The sequence below is a fragment of the Lathyrus oleraceus genome, chromosome 6, assembly GCF_024323335.1.
Source record: "Lathyrus oleraceus cultivar Zhongwan6 chromosome 6, CAAS_Psat_ZW6_1.0, whole genome shotgun sequence".
Lineage (NCBI taxonomy): Eukaryota > Viridiplantae > Streptophyta > Magnoliopsida > Fabales > Fabaceae > Lathyrus > Lathyrus oleraceus.
This window is the reverse complement of record NC_066584.1, coordinates 270,919,163-270,937,996: the sequence shown is the minus strand read 5'-3', so window position 1 is coordinate 270,937,996 and position 18,834 is coordinate 270,919,163. Positions and strand designations below refer to the sequence as shown.

General features: G+C 34.3%; 2 protein-coding genes across 2 annotated transcripts; one reads left to right on the top strand and one right to left on the bottom strand.

Annotated features, from left to right (window-relative positions):
• Window positions 1–707: 707 nt before the first annotated feature.
• Window positions 708–1,280, top strand: LOC127095125 (uncharacterized). The gene has a single exon (XM_051033859.1). The coding sequence runs from the start codon at window positions 708–710 to the stop codon at window positions 1,278–1,280; it is 573 nt and encodes a 190-aa protein (XP_050889816.1).
• A 3,645-nt stretch (window positions 1,281–4,925) lies between these two features.
• LOC127095124 (uncharacterized) lies at window positions 4,926–6,796 on the bottom strand. Its single transcript, XM_051033858.1, has 3 exons — window positions 5,812–6,796; window positions 5,467–5,653; window positions 4,926–5,241 (listed from the first exon to the last, which is right to left on the bottom strand). Exons 1-3 carry the CDS (start codon window positions 6,794–6,796, stop codon window positions 4,926–4,928), a joined length of 1,488 nt encoding a protein of 495 aa, XP_050889815.1.
• Between the last annotated feature and the right edge of the window lie 12,038 nt (window positions 6,797–18,834).

Here is an 18,834-nt window from a genome sequence, read left to right as displayed (position 1 = left end):
GCATAAGAAAACCCTTCTAGCTTGAGTGATCATGAAATTGAGGATATCTCGTCTTCCTTGCACTTGATTGTCACCTCTCTCTCTTTTAAGGCTTGAAGAAAGTCAAAAGAGAGATACCTTAATCCCATAACCATAGAACCAATAATATGCATGAATGTATATGATGATAAAACCTAGGCCAATTAGTGTTAAAAGGAAGAGGGTAAATTTTGGGGTACAACATCATGTGGAATGACAATTGCCAAAGCGCTTTTGAGAAGATTAAGGAATACTTGCAAGAACCTCCAATCTTGATGCCTCATGTGCCAGGCAGACCTCTAATCATGTATCTGATAGTCCTCGAAGGGCCGATGGGATAAGTTCTCGGTCAATATGATGAGACTGGAAAGAAATATCATGCAATCTAGTACTTAAGCAAGAAGTTCACTAATTGCGAGAGTAGGTATCCAATGCTTGAAAAAACATGTTGTGCACTTGCTTGGGCTGCTAAACACTTGAGGCAATACATTTTTACACATAAAACCCTCATAATCTCCAAGATAGATCCTGTCAAGTACATCTTTGAAAAGCCTGCTCTGACAGGAAGAGTCGCCCATTGACAGATGACCATAACTGAGTATGACATCCAACATGTCACATAAAAAGTTGTCAAAGAAAGTGTCTTATCTGACTATCTTGCCCATCAACCCTTGGAAGACTATCAGTCGATGCATTTTGAATTCCCCAACGAGGACATCATGCTTATAAGGGATTACAACATTCTTGGTCCCGAGGAAGGACCAGAACCTGGATCACGTTGGACATTTGTGTTAGATGGAGCTTCTAACGCTCAAGGCAGCGGAATTGGGGAAGTTATTACATCCCCGACTGGTTTTCATCTACCCTTCACTCCAAGGTTGTGCTTCAGTTTTACCAATAATATGGCGGAGTACAAGGCTTGTATCTTCTACATTGAAGCGGCTATTGATCTAAGGATCAGAACCCTCGAAGTCTATGGGGATTTAGCTTTGGTAATCATCCAAGTAAGAGGAGATTTGGAAGTTCGTGATCACAAGTTGATCACGTACAAAGAGCATATGTTAAAGCTAATCCCATATTTTGATGAGATCATATTCCATCACATCCCTCAAGAGGAGAATTGGTTGGATGATGCCTTAGCTACTCTGTCATCCATGTTCAAGGTCAAGTGGAAAAATGAAGCACGATTTATCCGCACTGACTACTTGGATAAGCCAGTACACTATTTGGCAAATGAAGATAAGTCTGATGGCCATCCTTGATTCTATGATATCATGAGGTACTTGGAGAGCCAGGAATACCCAGAAAATGCATCCATCACAGACAAGAAGTATCTTCAAAAACTCTCGGCCAAGTTCTTTTTGAGTGGATGGATACTATACAGGAGAAATTATGATTCGGTTTTACACAGATGCATAGACAAACACGAAGCAAACTAGATTATAATGGAAAACCATGAAGGCTCATTTGGGAAGCACGCCAGTGGACATAAAATGGTCAATAAAATCTTGAGGGCGAGCTATTACTTGATGACTATGGAGGTTGATTTCTACCGCCACGTGCAGACATGTTATAAATTCTATATTTATGCTGACAAGATACATGTGCCTCCAGTGTCACTCAATGTCTTAACATCACCTTGTCCTTTTTCCATGTGCGGAATTGACGTGATTAGGCGTATCGATTTGACTCACTAAATTGGTGGAAGCAGTCTCATACCCGAACATCACCAAACATGTAGTGGCTCGTTTCTTGAAGAAAGAAATCATATGTCATTATGGGATCCCGAACAAAATCATTAGCGATAATGTTTCCAACCTCAATAATAAAATGACGAAAGAACTGTGCAAGAAATTTAAGATCGAGCATTATAATTAATTGCTATATATACCAAATATGAATGGCATTTTTGAGGCAGCCAATAAGAATATCAAGAAGATCGTGCAAAAGATGGTGGAAACCTACAAGGATTGGCATGAGGTGCTCCCATTTGCTTTGCATGGATATTGTACTTCAGTATGTACCTTCACTAGGGAAACCCTATTATTTCTTATGTATGGCATGGATGTAGTCCTGCTTGTTGAGGTAGAGATTCCCTTCTTGAGGATATTGACAAATATCAAATTCCACGAAGCTGAATGGGTACAAGCAAGACTTGATCAGCTAAACCTCATTGGTGAAAAGCGCTTGGCAGCCATCCACCACGACCAACTATACCAAAAGCGTATTAAGAAAGCATTCGACAAAAATGTCTTTCCCTAAAGTCTCAAGGCAGGAGACCTGTTATTAAGAAAGATTATACTAATTCAAACCGACCCAAGGGGAAAATGGACGCCTAACTATGAGGGTTCATACATTGTAAGAAAGGTTTTCTCTGGAGGAGCCTTAATACTATCAATTATGGATGGTGAAGATCTTCCATCCCTTGTGAACACGGACGCATTCAAAAAATACTATGCTTGAAAAAAAAGAGAACCCGATAAGATGAAAACCAGAAAGGGCGACTTAGGCAAAAAAGGGTATCCCGGTAGGCTGAAAACCCGAAAGGAAGGTATAGGAAAAAGTTAGGGATTCATAAAAGTAGGAGGTTGCGGTCTGCAAAGAATATTTTGAATCTATCATCACAATCCTGAATGGAGAATGAATCCAATCACCTTCTTCAGAAGTAAGATCCGAGGACCTTCGAAGACATGGGGACTATAGCAGAAATTGGAACTTAGTGGAAATCCGAGTTTTTCTCATTGCTATTATTGTTTTTCAATTTATTTTCATAATCACCTCTTTTAGGAATTACTTCCTTGTATAAATTACCCATTCACGGGTTGATCAATGAAATCTCTTTTTCATCAAATGTGCTTAAAATACTTTTATTTTTCATGCTTTGTTTGTGACATGTGAATTTATTTATAAATATTGCATGTTAGAATTTTGGGTAAATAAAAAAAAATTCAAAGGAAAACGTCGAAGTTACTCTTCTTTCAAAGTAACTAAAGGTAACCACAATTCCAATGAGCTTGGCATACCAAAACACCACAAAGCCACGAGGTCCCTTAGACTTGGCCAGATCAAGAAATCCTCGTTGGGATAATCAACAGTCAGTAGTAAATGGATAAAACACGGCATGAACGTCAAAAGATCCAAATTGAGATGTCAGGAAGTCAGAATTCCACTTTCCCCAAGCAAAATTAAAGCTCAACCTTGTTTGGCACCCCTCCAAAGCCCAATCATTATTTGCACTTCCAACAAATCTTTACCATAAATCCCAATCATACTTGGCACAATTAATAAACCATACATTTTCATATCCCCAGCAGCCTGAGCATACATCGGAATTTTGCATACATAACATTGCATCATAATATACCCTATAAAAAAGGACATGCATAAGTAGCGTTCAAATCATACTCAAAAGAAATTTCTTATAAACATCCTCAGCAAATGCACCTGGCTAAGCATAAGTCTTTCCATCCGTTGCTAGGGATTAACACCATTAAAAATCAGGTATTCCCAATTGTTGCTAGGAATCGTCACTGAACCTAAAAATTCCCCAACCGTTTCTAGGGATTAATACCTTTAGAATTCAGTTATACCTAGTCGTTGCTAGGAATAGTCATTAAACCTAAAATTTCCCTAGTCGTTGCTAAGGGACCATCACCCTTAGAAGTCAGGTATTTCCATTCTTGCTAGAAATCATCACTGAACCTAAACCATCTTAGTCGTTGCTAAGGGACCATCACCATTAGAAGTCATTTTTTCCTCACTTTTCTATTTGACCTTTTGTCATTGAACTTTTCTCTTTATTTTTCATTTAAAAAAATACTTATGTTGCATAGCATAGCATGCATTTCATATCATATATATCATGACATAACCATTATACCGTGAACCCATATTCTCCCCACAGAATACCATATTCAATCCCCAGCAGATGACTTTATATCAAAAGTCATTTTCCATCCCATAAAAACTTCCTTATAAATGCCCATCACTTCATATCACCTTCATCCCCAGTAGGTAAAATTTTCGAATATTTTTTGTATTTAATCCTCTCCTACCTTGAATGCGTGAACGTAGTTGTTATCCATACATTCAGGTCCGAGGAGATTAAATAGGGGCAGTTGTCATACCCCCAAATTTACCCTACCTCTTATGCAATTTCCATAACCCTAATGCATAAGCATACATTCATTATCTTATCATCTCATTTGCATTTTACACTTATAACAAGGAAGCATAAACTCAAGGCATGGTGTTCACATCTAAGAACGATAAATATCCATTGATCTTGCTAGGGTGTGTGCAATCCACTCTAAAACCTAATTGTCATCTTCAAGCATTCTTTGATGATTGAAATTAGCTTGAATTGGATGTGAATTAACTAATTGATGATGAGGTGATAAAGTGAAAAGGCAAGGCATAGGAGCAAAATGGCATAATTAGGTAAAACTTAGTGTTATCACAAGAAATCAAGTAAAGTATCAGTTCAGCAGCAGAAGTAAACATGCACACATTACTAGCAACAATAACAACTAGTAAACACACAAGCGCTTGTACTCAGAACACACTATCTCCCCCTTCAGCTAGACCACAACAGACAGAACACTCAGACAGAGAATCCTCCCCTTGTGCCAAAACCAAAACACACTAGAAAAGTTATCCAAACATCATCTATAGCCATAGCTACTTCTCCCCCTTTTTAGCAAAAAGAGACCAAAGAGACAAAATAAATGTCTATTTAGTCATTAACCAAAATATCAAAAGTTAAAGGGGTACAAAACCAAGTACATAACCAACTGTAAGCAAGCTGAGATACAAACCAATAAAACAGCAAAACAGAATTTCCAAAAACAAGAAAATCCACCACAGCAAAAAAAACATCAAATCAATAGAAACCAAAGTCAACGGAGCTACTTAGTGGAGCTTGAGCTTGCATCTTCATCAGCACCAGAAACAGAATTGCCACTTATGTCATCGTTGTTAGCAGACCTCTCACTAGACGTGTGGGCTTCAGCTTCTTCTTCATGGCTGACATTAACATTTACAATATTTTCACCTTCAGCCTGCTCCAAGCTTGCAATCAAGGCTTCCAACGATTGTTTTCTAGCGGTTGCTACCCTTATCCCTTCACCCAGCTCTTTGCAAGTCTCCTTAAGCTCAACAATTGTTCCAACTTTTGAGGCTGGCTTTTTCATGGCAGATGTCATGACAATATCCTCGACATGGCTGCCTTCAAACAGTTTCTAGTGCACAGACAGGGCAGGTTTTCTTCTACTAGGTAAGTCATTAGAGCACAGGATACCAGGGTGTTGATTTAAGATAATTCCACACATCATTGAGGGAAAGGCAATTGGCAGCTTAACTACATTAGTAGATGCATGCTTGATGATTTGTTCAAACATAAATCTACCATAGTCAAATTTCACTTTGGTTCCAACAGCAAAAATAAACCTCCCAAGGGTATTAGCAATAGTGGAAATATGGTTAGTAGGGACCCAATTCGCAGCTCCTATTTTATGCAAGATAGCATACTTGACAGTCAACTTCCCAGCAGGAAGATGCTTTTTAACAGGCCAACCTTTCACCTGCCTAGCTGTAATCTCTCTACAGACCTTATTGTTTGTAACTTCTAATTCACCTGCACCCTCAATTTTTATTCCTAGAAAATTATTAATAACAGTAGGAGAGAATGTTATACACTTACCCCTCACAAACACCTTGCAGAACTCCTTGTTGTTCTTATAAGCAATATCCTCGGAATATTGACAATGAATTCCTTAACTAAACCCTCCTAACATTGAGAGAATCCAGCCACAGTCTTCAACAACCCAACAACCTTTATCAGGTCCATGACCTCCTTGACATCAGCAGCATCTTTTCCCAACTCCCTTTCCACAGCCACCCTTCTTTGAATCACAAATTTCCACTTGGCAGCTTCATGCTCAAGATGGAAAGAGATGTTATCCAAATGAACAGCAGGAACTTTAACAGGAGACTTCCTAGCAGTGGTTTTCTTCACAAGTGAGATGTCAGGGACATCTTCCTTAACATCCTCTTCAGACTCAGAATCATCTCTAACCTTCCTCTTCTTTACTTCAACCTTGCTCCAAGATTTGGAGGGACCAATACTAGCATTCTTCTTAGCTTTTCTAGATGACATAAGTTCAGCCACAGATCTTCCTTTGCGAGTCTTCATGCGTTTAGCCACACTTGGCTTTAGGTGATGAAGTAAGCTTTCCTCTTGATCATTAGAGCTACCATCCTCTAGATCAATCATATCATGCTTCTCAGAGTGGGAAGCATTGGCAGTTTTAGATGCCACAGATTTTCCTTTTTCAGACACGGTTTTCCCTAGAGAGCACAACCCTTCAGCAGCCAAGTCCTTCTCAAAACTGGAGGAATCGTCATCCTTACCACTATGTTGTTCAACCTCAGGAGAGGGGTGCATTTGACAAAGGGGAGTAGAAACTCCCTTCATATAGTGTCCTTCATTAAGGATTCTAGTGACTAGGTTTCTTATAACATGATCAGTGTAATGTATATCTTCCTTAGAATTAGTGGTAGGAGTTGAACCAGAGGGAATACTAGAGGAGTTACCTTGATTGGAGCATGCAGAAGCTGAGGCATCAATAGGTTGGTTCAAATCAATGGCCTTGCATGGAATAACAGAGAGAGGAACAACATCCAGAATCTCATCATCGGGAATGCCCATGGGAGGAGCACTAACCTTTTGAGTAGACTTAGTATTTTTAGAAGCAGATGTGTCTTGATGTTGTGACATTTTTGAGTTTTTCTGGAAAAAATACAGTATCCCTAGCAGAGGTTTGTGAAGAAGGAGCAGGAAGATGGAAGAGTTGGAGTAGGTAGTGAGGTTATGGGGGTAGCGTGTGAAGACGAAATAGATGGTATTTCCAAAACAGGGTGATGATTTACCATAATGGGGGCGCTTTATTTTAGCCACAGACACTAATTTGCTTACTTTTTCCACTCCATGTTAATTGCTACAAGTCTTCATAAATGAAAATCCCTAATTTTCCTCTCAGGACTTCAAACTGATTTGCATCCAAAGCCTTTGTAAAAATATCAGCTAACTGCATCTCAGTAGCAACATGCTCTAAGACAACAATCTTATCCTCCACAAGTTCTCTAATAAAATGGTGACATATATCAATATGTTTGGTCCTACTATGCTGAATAGGATTCTTTGAGATGTTTATGGCACTCAGGTTGTCACAGTATAATGCCATGACATCTTGTGAGACATTGTATTCAGTCAGCATTTGTTTCATCCACACTAGTTGAGAACAACTACTTCCAGCTGCTATGTATTCAGCTTCAGCAGTAGATAGAGAAACACAATTTTACTTCTTACTGACCAAGATATTAAATTGTTCCCCAAGAAGAAGCATCCTCCTGATGTGCTTTTCCTATCATCAGCACTTCCAGCCCAATCAACATCACAATATCCAGACAACACATATTCAGATCCATGAGTTTTGGAAATCCCTTTATAACATATTCATATATGATCTTTTTCATACTCTTGAGGTTGAGATGACCAAGTTTTTTATGCCATATATTGGTCTAATCTACCTTGGATATCAAACATGTTAAGGGCTACCTTTTATTTTGAGATACCCACATATAACAATTGTATTTGGATCTTGATCCTTTCAATAACACTTCTTGATATTTGTTGGAAACAATGCATTTGGATTTGTTGAAGCTCACATTCAGACCTTGATCACATAGTTGATCTATACTTATCAAGTTTGTAGTTAATCCTTCTACCAGTAGCACATCATCAAGGCTAGGGAGACTTGGACATGCCAGTTTACATGTACCCTTGATTTTTCCTCAAGCCCCATCACCAAAAGTAACATAAATATTGATGTAGGGTTTCAAATCTTCAAGATAGTTCTTTTCTCCAGTCATGTGCATGGAGCATCCACTATAAAAGTACCAATCTTATCTTGAGGGAACTATAAGATATGTATTCTCTATGAGACTTATGGTTGTTTCTTTGGGCTTCCATACTTTCCTAGGTTGATATTCTTGCCTCTTTTTATAATGAGCCTTGGTTAACTATAGAGTCGAGGATATCCATACAGTCTATAATAATAGGGCCTTATATGGACATATTTCCACGATGATGACATTTCCAAGAAGAGTTCTCGTTTCCTCTGTACTTAGGGTACATATGTCGAGCAGGTTGTTGAGACATATGGTCCAACATGCATGATTCCTTCCACTAACTGTAAAAAAGTTTGTATGTTTGAGCTAACTCCTCATCAGTGATGTCTTCATCACTAGACTCACTACCATAATCATATTTTCCAGTGAAGGCCATCACCTGATTAGTTATTTCTTCTTCACTCTCAACATTAGAATCAGACCAAATGGATGACATTCCTTTTTTCTGCTTCTTTAAAACTATGGGACATCCAACCTTAATATGACAAAAAACTTCACATTCATGACATTTTGTTCATTTGCATTTGTTTGGCTTGTCTTCATCTTTGCTTTTGTGTAGGAGACCAATGTTCTTGAAGTTGTCTGGCATGTTGTCTTTGACATTTGTCCTCCATCTCCTGTCCGGTCTCTTTAAAGCTTTGTTAAACTTTCTACCAACAAAATCTATAGCATCTGATAGACTTTCTTCAGTATCTTTCTGACATTGATCTTCATCTTATTCAGCATTAGATACAGTGGTTATACTCATGTTCTTCTTTTCATATCTGTCATTTATAGCCATCTCAAAGGTTTGTAGGGAATCAATGAGTTCATAAAGTTTGATGTTGCTTAAGTCTTGGGCTTCTTTAATAGCTGCAACTTTTATATAAAACTTCTTAGGTAGTGATAGGAGGATTTTTCTAACCAGTTTTTCTTCATACATTTTCTTTCCTAAGGTAAAGGAATTATTTGTTATGTCACTAAGGCGAATGTTGAAGTAAGAGATGCATTTATCCTATTTCACTCTAAGATTCTAAAATTTGGTAGTGAAAAGCTACAATCTTGACATACGAACTTTGGATGTACCTTCATGTGCAGTTTTGAGGATCTCCCAAGATTCTTTGGCTTAAGTACATGTGTTTATCAATCTAAATGTGTTTTTTTTCATACCATTAAAAATAGAATTCAACTCCTTGGAGTTTCCAAGAACTTCATCATCTTAAACATTATACCACTCAGCTTCTAGATTTAACATTGATGTTCCATCTTGAGAGGTAGTCACAAGGTGCTTCCAACCTTTTATTATAGCCTTCCATGTTTTCTTGTCTATGGATTTAAGAAAAGCAATCACTTTAGCCTTCAGATCATCATATTTGGTACCATCTATGACAAGTGATCTATTGACTGATCCTTCTTCCTTAGTATTGTCCATTTAAACAAAATATACTTTCCATGGAGCTCACCCAAACAGAACAGGGTGTCTGCTCTGATGCCAACTTAAATTTTATTATACGCAAGACAAATGTGGTATCTCCTTAAGGATAGGGACAAACACTCCCTATATCTCGTCTAAGATTAGTTAGGGATCCAACACTTTCATCTCCTCTGAGGGATTAGATTCTTATTGGTATTGTCTAATGTTATGGACATTGTCCTCCAGTGTCTAGTTATAACATCGTAGTTTATCCATATTGGTATACATTTCCTCTAGGGCGTCGACATCACCATTACACATGGTACCTTCTGGTGTAGGGGATGTAAATCTTCTGTTAACCATGGTCGGGGGTGGCTAGGTGTAGGAGTGTAGGGTAAAAGTGATTAGGGTGGTTGTGATGAATAATGTGTGGCCCAAGTTATTTTTATGAAGCCTCACGGTTGGTGCCACCGTACTAGTAAAAAAATATAGGTGTGCATGTTACCCCTGCAAGGCCAGGGGTACTTAGAGGCCTTAGTAGGGTTATAGTGATTTATAGTGGTTAGGGCTTATCCACGGCGGCGAGAAGCCCTATACGGTTATTTTTTATGGTTTTAGAGGACCAAGCGAGGTGAGAGACTTTGTATATCCATTTGGTGCTTAGGTATAAGCGTATCAATTAGGATCTCCCTTCTTACCTTTAGGGGAGGACTATCTATAGGGGACAGGGGCGAAGCTAGAGAATTTGAGTAATGGGGGCAATATTATATATGAATTTATGATTTTTTTCATGGCTTAAATAGTCATTTGGTCCCTGTAATTTTTTTTTTGTCTGAGTCCATATATATCACTTTTATGTTGTTTTTAGTCCCTAAAACTAAAAACCGCAGGAAAATTCGAATGAAAATCCGCAGGAAACCTGCGGATTTTGATTTTAGGGACTAAAACCAACACAAAAAGTGAGATATAGGGACTCAGACAAAAAAAAATTACAGGGACCAAAATCAAAATTTCGTTAACTTACAGGGACCAACAGACTATTTAAGTTTTTTTTTATTTGCTATAGTAAAAAATAAAACAAGTGTATGAAATAATTTGTTAGCTATAATAAATAAACATGCAAAATTTAGGTGTAAAACAATTCTACATGCATGTTTTAAAAAATAAACTATTAAAAATAAAATCAAAATAGAAAGGTATATATATTATTAGTGGTATGTTTTTCTAAAACTTAAATGAATGAAAACAAAGAAAGGGGCGGGAGATATACATATGACTTCACTCTTGCATATGCATTATGGTGTATATTGTTTACATTATTATACTCATATATGGCCGTTGAAACATATAGTAGGACTACATAGAAACCAAAACTAAGTTGGGGAACATGCCTACACTTTTGTTAACATGGCTCTGTCCTTGATAGGGGACTTTTGGGCCTAGGGTTTAGGAAACCCTTAGAAATAATATATGCTCCCCCATGACTAGGAGAGACTGCTGACTACCTATTTTTTCAGGGAGTCAAGGCATGACTCCTTCTCATATGACCTATGGAAGATAACTATATTATATACATCATTTTTCCCGAGCCCGAGTCCCCGATGCTCTGTGGGGATGTCACACGGGTCACAAATATAACAGTACAAAATTTAAATTAAAAAAACTTACATAATTTTTAATGCTTTATTTCTATATATTTAATATTTATTTATAATAAAATATTATTTTAATTTTAGTATGTAATGCTAAAATATTGAGAAAATGTATAAAATATTAAAAATATGATAAAAGTATTTGAAAAAATATTATGTTCAATAAATTTCGACAATATTATATTGACAATTTAGAAATGTTTGGTAAATTTCAAAACTTGCATTTTTATCGATAATTCATAAATATGTGGTGTGTTTGTATGTGTTTATTCCGATAATTTAGAAATTACCGATAAAAATGCAATTATGCATACCGATAATTTCTAAAATTTTGGTATAAACACATAAAAGATTTACCCGATGTTTCAAAAAATCCAGTATACCGGATATTTTGCCACAACCCTTAAAAATTTGGTAGTGTTATTTTTGAACAATTATGATTGTGTCAAAACTTTGGTAGGATTGTGATTGCATCGATATTTTTGCATGGTCAATAATAATTTAAAACTTGTATAATTATATCTCATATGGTGTTAAAAAACACCTCACAACGTCTCACTTTTGGTATCTCGCATTTATGAACTTCATTGGCATGAAACCTCATATTGGTTTTTGGCTCATAGAGGACACCCCTTTTGATGTTTTTATATACAAACTGCATAATCTCTTGCATTGCCCAGACAACAGAAGGGTGGTCAACATCATCAACAACGACAATATCTAGTTTGACATCATGATCTATGACCCGTCCAACTCTACATCTTTTACGCTGGAGATCACGGGGTCAAAGATACTGCTCAATCCTTCTATAATGAGAACCGATGGAGATTACTTTTCCCGCCCTAGTATGCAACTACTTTCCGTCATCTCCGCTTCCTCCACTAGAGCTCTCTACAGCTACTCTATGTTTTCCCGCTCAAACTAGAAATAATCTCGGAGTATCTTCCTTTTCTCATCATGGCAAACAAAAAAATAAATAAAAAATGAATTGAACTATCTACTTTTTAAAATATCCAATCACACCCCTACATATATCGAAAATTTAGAAATATGTGGTATGCTTGTATATGTTTATACCCATATTTTAGAAATTATCGATATGCATAAATGCATATTTTCAGCAATATCTAAAATGTCGGTACAAATTCATACATGCATATCACATATTCCTAAATTGCCGATAGAAATGCAAGCAAAATCTTAAAATTTAAAAAAAAAATCTAAATTGTTGATATAATATTACTGAAATTTATTGCACACAATGTTTTTTTCAAATATTTTTTAATATATTTTAAATTTTTTATACATTTTCTCAATATTTTACAATTACATAGTAAAATTAAAAGAATGTTTTATTATAAAGAAATATTAAGTATATGGAAATAAAGTATAAAAATTATTTATATTTTTTTATAAAAATTTGAATTATGTTTTTTCATTATTAATTTATGTTATATTATTAAAAAAACATTCAATTAATTCAAAAAATATAAAAACAAAAACAAACAAAAAGTAGTTCACCCAATGAATGGGTGAAGGTCACCATTCATTAATAATAACTATTAAAAAAATTCAAAAGTAGGTTAATTTAAGAATTAATTTAAAGCATTTTGGGACTTTAATTTTATTTAATTTCAGAGACATTTCCATCAAAAAGTATAAAAAAAATCATCTTCTAATTAAATCAATCTTAAAATTTTGTTCTAAGAAGGACTAATGTGAGATAAAATGTCTTAGACACTGTGTACCGCAAAAAACAGTTTATAACAGATTATCATAGACTAAGGAGTAGAAAGCAATAAATAACACAAGAGAGTTGTTAACTCAATTCAGTGCAACGTCATCTATGTTTGTGGGTTTCTAATCCAAGAAAGGAAATACACTCTCAATAGTATTAGTATAATTAGTCTTAGATAAAAAAACATTGTTCAATGCCTACTTCCTAATACTATTTGTGTCTTTCTATTTATGACTCCCTCTAAATATGAGAGCTCATATCACTTTCTTTCAATCACTAACCTAGTGATCTATACTTTCAACATATTAAAGATGTTGAATTACAACTCAACTAACAATCAACTTTTATGTCTAGAATATTCACTTTAAGGTTTTTTAGAGATTTACAATAAACAACAAAACTATAAAGACTCAAAGAACAAAATTCCAACACACTAAACGCCAATATCTTTGTGTGTCTTTTTCTTGTTTTCTTTATTGGGTCCGAGTCTCTCTATATATATAGCTCCATCTGCAAGATCTTCAATAAGATTTGATTTGATACCTATTTGTTTTTTATGAAGATTTGATTTGCTTGTCCAAAAAGATATGATTTTAAAATTAATTTGAATCTTCTTAGATTTGATATGGTCTTGGACAATCTTTTAGCCAATCTTCCTTAAATTCATATTTCTAAAAGATACAAAACATAAACGACAAATATTCTTGGAATCAGCAAAAAACACGCTCAGATTTACTCACTGAATCTATTTTCCAGACTGAGGACAAATTCTTTACACATGCTGGAACATCTTGTCCCACATGTTGTCTCTTCACAAATTCATATTTTTTTGCCCATGTTATTTTTCCTAAAGCAGACAACCAAAGGAACAACAAATCTAGAAGTAAGTCACTTTGTTTATCCTCAATGAAGACTCACGGGTTTCTATGGATACCCAAATAATGAAAGAAGGACAACTCACGAAATTTACTTTGTACACTCTCTCAAGATAATTCGTCAATGGTATATTATGGGAAACTTCAATAACTTGCTTTCAAATGATGACAAAAGAAGTAACATTGACCATTGATCATGGAGTATTAGAGGTGTTTTGAAGTGATGCAAGATAGTAATTTGGTTGATTTACCACGAATTGGTTTCCTTGTTAATATCCTTGTTTATATGGGTTAAAGGGTGTGGAAAGGAAGAGGTGAAGGATGGGGCTTAGGTAGGTAAAGTATAATGCAAACTTGGTATGATAAGCTACAACGACTCTAATTGCACAATATTATAGTGGATTGACTCAACCACTATCTTATTCTACTCAATCTTTAAGAAGGGGATAAGAAAAATATCACAAGGAATTTTAAATTTTAAAATACATGGATACACAAGAAGAGTTGGAGGTGATACTTAATAGAAGGTGGAGGAAGGAAAATGATGAAAACATGCTTACCGACCTCAATAATTCTACTAAGAAAATGAATGAATGGAGTAGGAGGTTTCATACCAAATATCATGTCATCATTAAAGTATCATAAAAAGCTTGAAAATTTTAGAGGATCCATATCACAAAATTAGAAGAATCTCCATAAGGAGGTCCAAAGAAATATGAGTGGGATTTTAGAATAATAAGGTGTATTTTTTTAGGAAATAACAAAGGTGTATTTGATGCGCAAGGGAAACATTAATGCTAACTTTTTTCATGCCATGACAAGTAGTAAGCAAAGAAGCAACAAGATAACACTACTATGAAAAGGCCATTTTACCACGGTTAAAATATGGATATCATCACGGTTGACCAACCAGGGTAATGTAAGGTATGGTAGTATGTTTCAACCTAGTAGCGCTTTACATATCACTATGATTTTAAAAAACCATCGTAGTAAAACATGGAGGTCAGAGGTTCGATACCCATCACCAGAATTTTGAGAGATTTTTCTATATTTCACCACAACTGAACGTACTAAATTTTACCACGGTTATAACTAGAAACCATTGTGATATGTTCACTTGAGTTTATTATAACTTGGGTGAAATACTTGTTTCACCAACTTGTCAATAAACATATTATCTTTCAATCTGATTTATAAATTAATAATATAACAAAATTAAGTTATATTAGAATAACAAGTTACACTAGTCAATGTTTTTCGAGCTTTCAACAATCTGTTATCCGTATTTCACTTTTTGACTGTTAGAATTTGGTTTAATGCATGTAGTTCTTAAATCAACACTTCCTTTTTTTACTAGTTCATTATGCAATGTTTTATTTTTCATAATGAACTAGTAAACAAAATGTTTACTGAAAAACTACAAGGATTAAACTAAATTCTAACAGTCAAAGAGCGAGATACGGATAATGGGCTAAATAAAGCACGTAAAACATTGACAATGTTAGTTATTTTCTAACGTTATCTTAATTTTTTATATTATTATTTTCTAATTAAATTTGAAAGGTTATATATTCAGTGAGGGGTTGAAAACATTCAAACGACATACAATATAATAAACTCATCTTCTATGACATATTGATTGAACTTAATGAAAGTTGCAATATACAAGGTATATCATTAAAAATAACAAAAATATCAACAATAACATAACTTTTATCAACAAAACCAAAATCATCAACAACAATATACCTTAACAATAACATATAACTTTTATCAACAACAACATACAACTTTTATCAATAACAACATACCTTAACAACAAAATACAATTTTTATCAACAATAACACCTAATTTTTATCAACAACAACATACAACTTTTATCAACAAAAACAAAATCATCAACAATACACAAATTTTATCAACAATAACATATAACTTTTATCAACAACAGCATACAACTTTTATCAACAAAAACATATAACTTTTATCAACAACAACATACAACTTTTATCAACAAAAAAAAAGCATCAACAACATATAACTTTTTATCAAAAACAACTTATCTTAACAACAACATATAAATTTTATCAACAACATACAACATTTTTCAACAAAAACAAAATTATCAACAACATACAATTTTTATCAACAACAACATACATCATAGCTCAACAAAAACATTAACATATCTCAACATAAACATTAAAAAATATCACAACTCATAACATAAAATGTGGAAACGTCTCACGTACCTGAAATGTGAAGAGGAAGTGAAAGAAATGAGTATTGTATAACACCTTTCCTTGATCCATAGGAGTTGAAGAAGATATGTTGAGTTTTATGAAAAATTGTATGCAACCATTCATGGAGATTATGATACGGCATGAGAGAGATGTTATGGTTTTGTTTTATGAGAGAGACGATTGTTTTGTCTTGAACGAGAGAACTTTCGCTTAAATATAGGTTATACTTTTCACCACGGTTGATAAAAACAACCGTGATAAAATGTAGATACATTTCACAACGGGTTCTATTTTACACTGTGGTGAAAAGTATTTTAATTTTAATATAAATATAAGATTATAAGCGACATTCCCAATTTGAAACTTAAAAATAAAAATTGTTGGTTCTGAGATTTGAAGTCTGTAAGCATTAACATATCACCACGATTATTAGTATGGATCGTAGTAAAAAGTATTTTAATAAAAAAAATAGGCGACTAAATTATAGCTATTATTTAGGATGATTGAAGAGTCAATATAATAGCATGTTACAATAGGTGTATTTTGTAATAGTGTAACAAATTTACAAAATAATGAAGGTGAGATAGTTGAGACTCAACATGAAATGTGTGGGGTGGTTAACAAGTATTTTAAAAATTTATATTCACATAATTCGAATAAAGAAAATAACATCTTCAATATAGTTTCCCTTATTTTTTGAATGGTGACAACTGCATACTCCTTACTTTAAATTTTTGAATTCAAGAAAGCATTATTTTCATTGCATTATAACAAAGCTTTGTGGCTAGATGGGCTGAAACAGACTTTCTACAAGAAGTTTTGGCACATTTTTTTAGTCGAGTTCTTTAACGTGAGGATGGCATGACTGGAATGGGAGATTTCCACATCAAATTATGGCTACTAATATTTCCCTCATTCTAAGAAGGACAACTCAAAGTCAATGTGCATTGTATATCCTATATCCCTTTGTAATATCAACAATATTTGCAATTTTCCTTAAACCTTTATTTCATAAATGAATTTTTCTAGAACAAACCGCTTTTGAAGAGAATATATTGATCATAAATAATATAATGGTTTCTTATGAAATCATTCACCACATGAAGTTGAAAACAAAAAGAAAGGTGGGGGGAGTTATCCTAAAGATTGATATTACTAAAGCATATGATATAGTTAATTGGAACTATGTTTAAAGTATTATGAAGAAGACGGGCTTCCATGATATGGGTTTATTGAATATGTATATGTATGAAGAGTATTCACTATGAAGTCATGGTAAATGGAGAAATGATGGACCAATGAATCCCAAGAGAGACTTGAGACGAGATGGCCTATTATCACCTTACATTTTTCTAATGGATGTTGGATAAATTTATGCCTTATTAAAGATAGCAGAGGAAAAAAGAGAAATTCATGGTATTAAGGTGTGTCAGGGAGCCGCGCTCCTGACACCCATTTTTTCGTTGGTAGATGATTTTTAATTTTGTAGGGAAGATGAACATGAAAGAACAAAATAGAAGGAGATATTTAATCTATATGAGGAGGTTGGGGGACAAGCCCTCAATCTAGAAAAATCACAAATAATTTTTATCAAGAACGCTCTAGAGAGGGAGAAATAGGAAACCAAAAACTTAGGAAGTTGCTTAAGAAACCCTAAGAATTGCTACCAAACCCTCTTGAAAAACCAAAAATATCCCTAGAATATGGAGATACATCTCTAAACGCACCTCAAACACATTCATTTCTGACTTAGGCCCTAAGGCTAAGTCAAAAAATTACGAAAATGCCTCTCTGTGTAAATTACGGAGATTCATCTCCAGACGTTGTTTTAATAAAAAATGAGCCAAGAGCTTTCTCCTTTATCACTTCCCAAAATACTCTCAAACTCTCAACCTTTCAAATATAAAACTCTCTCAACTCACATTCTCTCAATATAATTCAACTCACTTCAAAGTGTATTCCATCAAAATCAAATCGATCAAAGAGCTCACTCAACATCAAACTAAACTCACATTTGGTAAGTTTATGATTATTCTAAACTATATATATATATATATATATATATATATATATATATATATATATATATATATATATATATATATATATATATATATATATATATATATATATATATATATATATATATATATATATATATATATATATATATATATATATATATATATATATATATATATATATATATATATATATATATATATATATATATATATATATATGTCGAAATTGAGCATTAGATTATGTAATAGGTACTTTAGATATATTGTTGAAATTAAAAATGTGTTTGATAGGTAGTTTAAATGATCAATCTGTTGTTTTGGATGTTGGCATGTACTACATTTTTGTCATTAACGTGCTTTTGAGTTGTAGAACCTTACGGAGATGCATCTCCAGAATTTTCCAATATTTTGATTTCCAAAATATGGAGATGCATCTCTAGAATTTACCAGTCTTCATTTTTTGGCTTGATCTCATTGTGTTTCATATTTATAATGCTTGTGTGGTCTACTTACATGCATTATGATTGATAACCAAGATATATTGAGGCCTATAAGAGTTGTGTAACATGCATCAGTTCAGAGGGAAAGAGCTTGATCATCACATGCACCTATCATTTTTAGCCCAGTTGATGCAGGGGTGCCTACTTCTGAGGCTCATGCATCTCTACCTTTATCTTCCTGTAGGAGACATGTGTCACCTACTCAGAAACCCTTTTAGGAAGAAACTGTTAGACCATAATAAGATGCATAATGCATATTCTGATAAGGGGGAGACTATTAGACCACATCAAGATTAACATAGATGACACACTGAAGACGATGGTACACTATCTGGGAGCTGACCCAGGGATTCCATAAAGGATTTAGAAGCCACCCCGGAGCTCGTGTGAGGTTTCGAGTCCTGGAAAGGTTGTATACA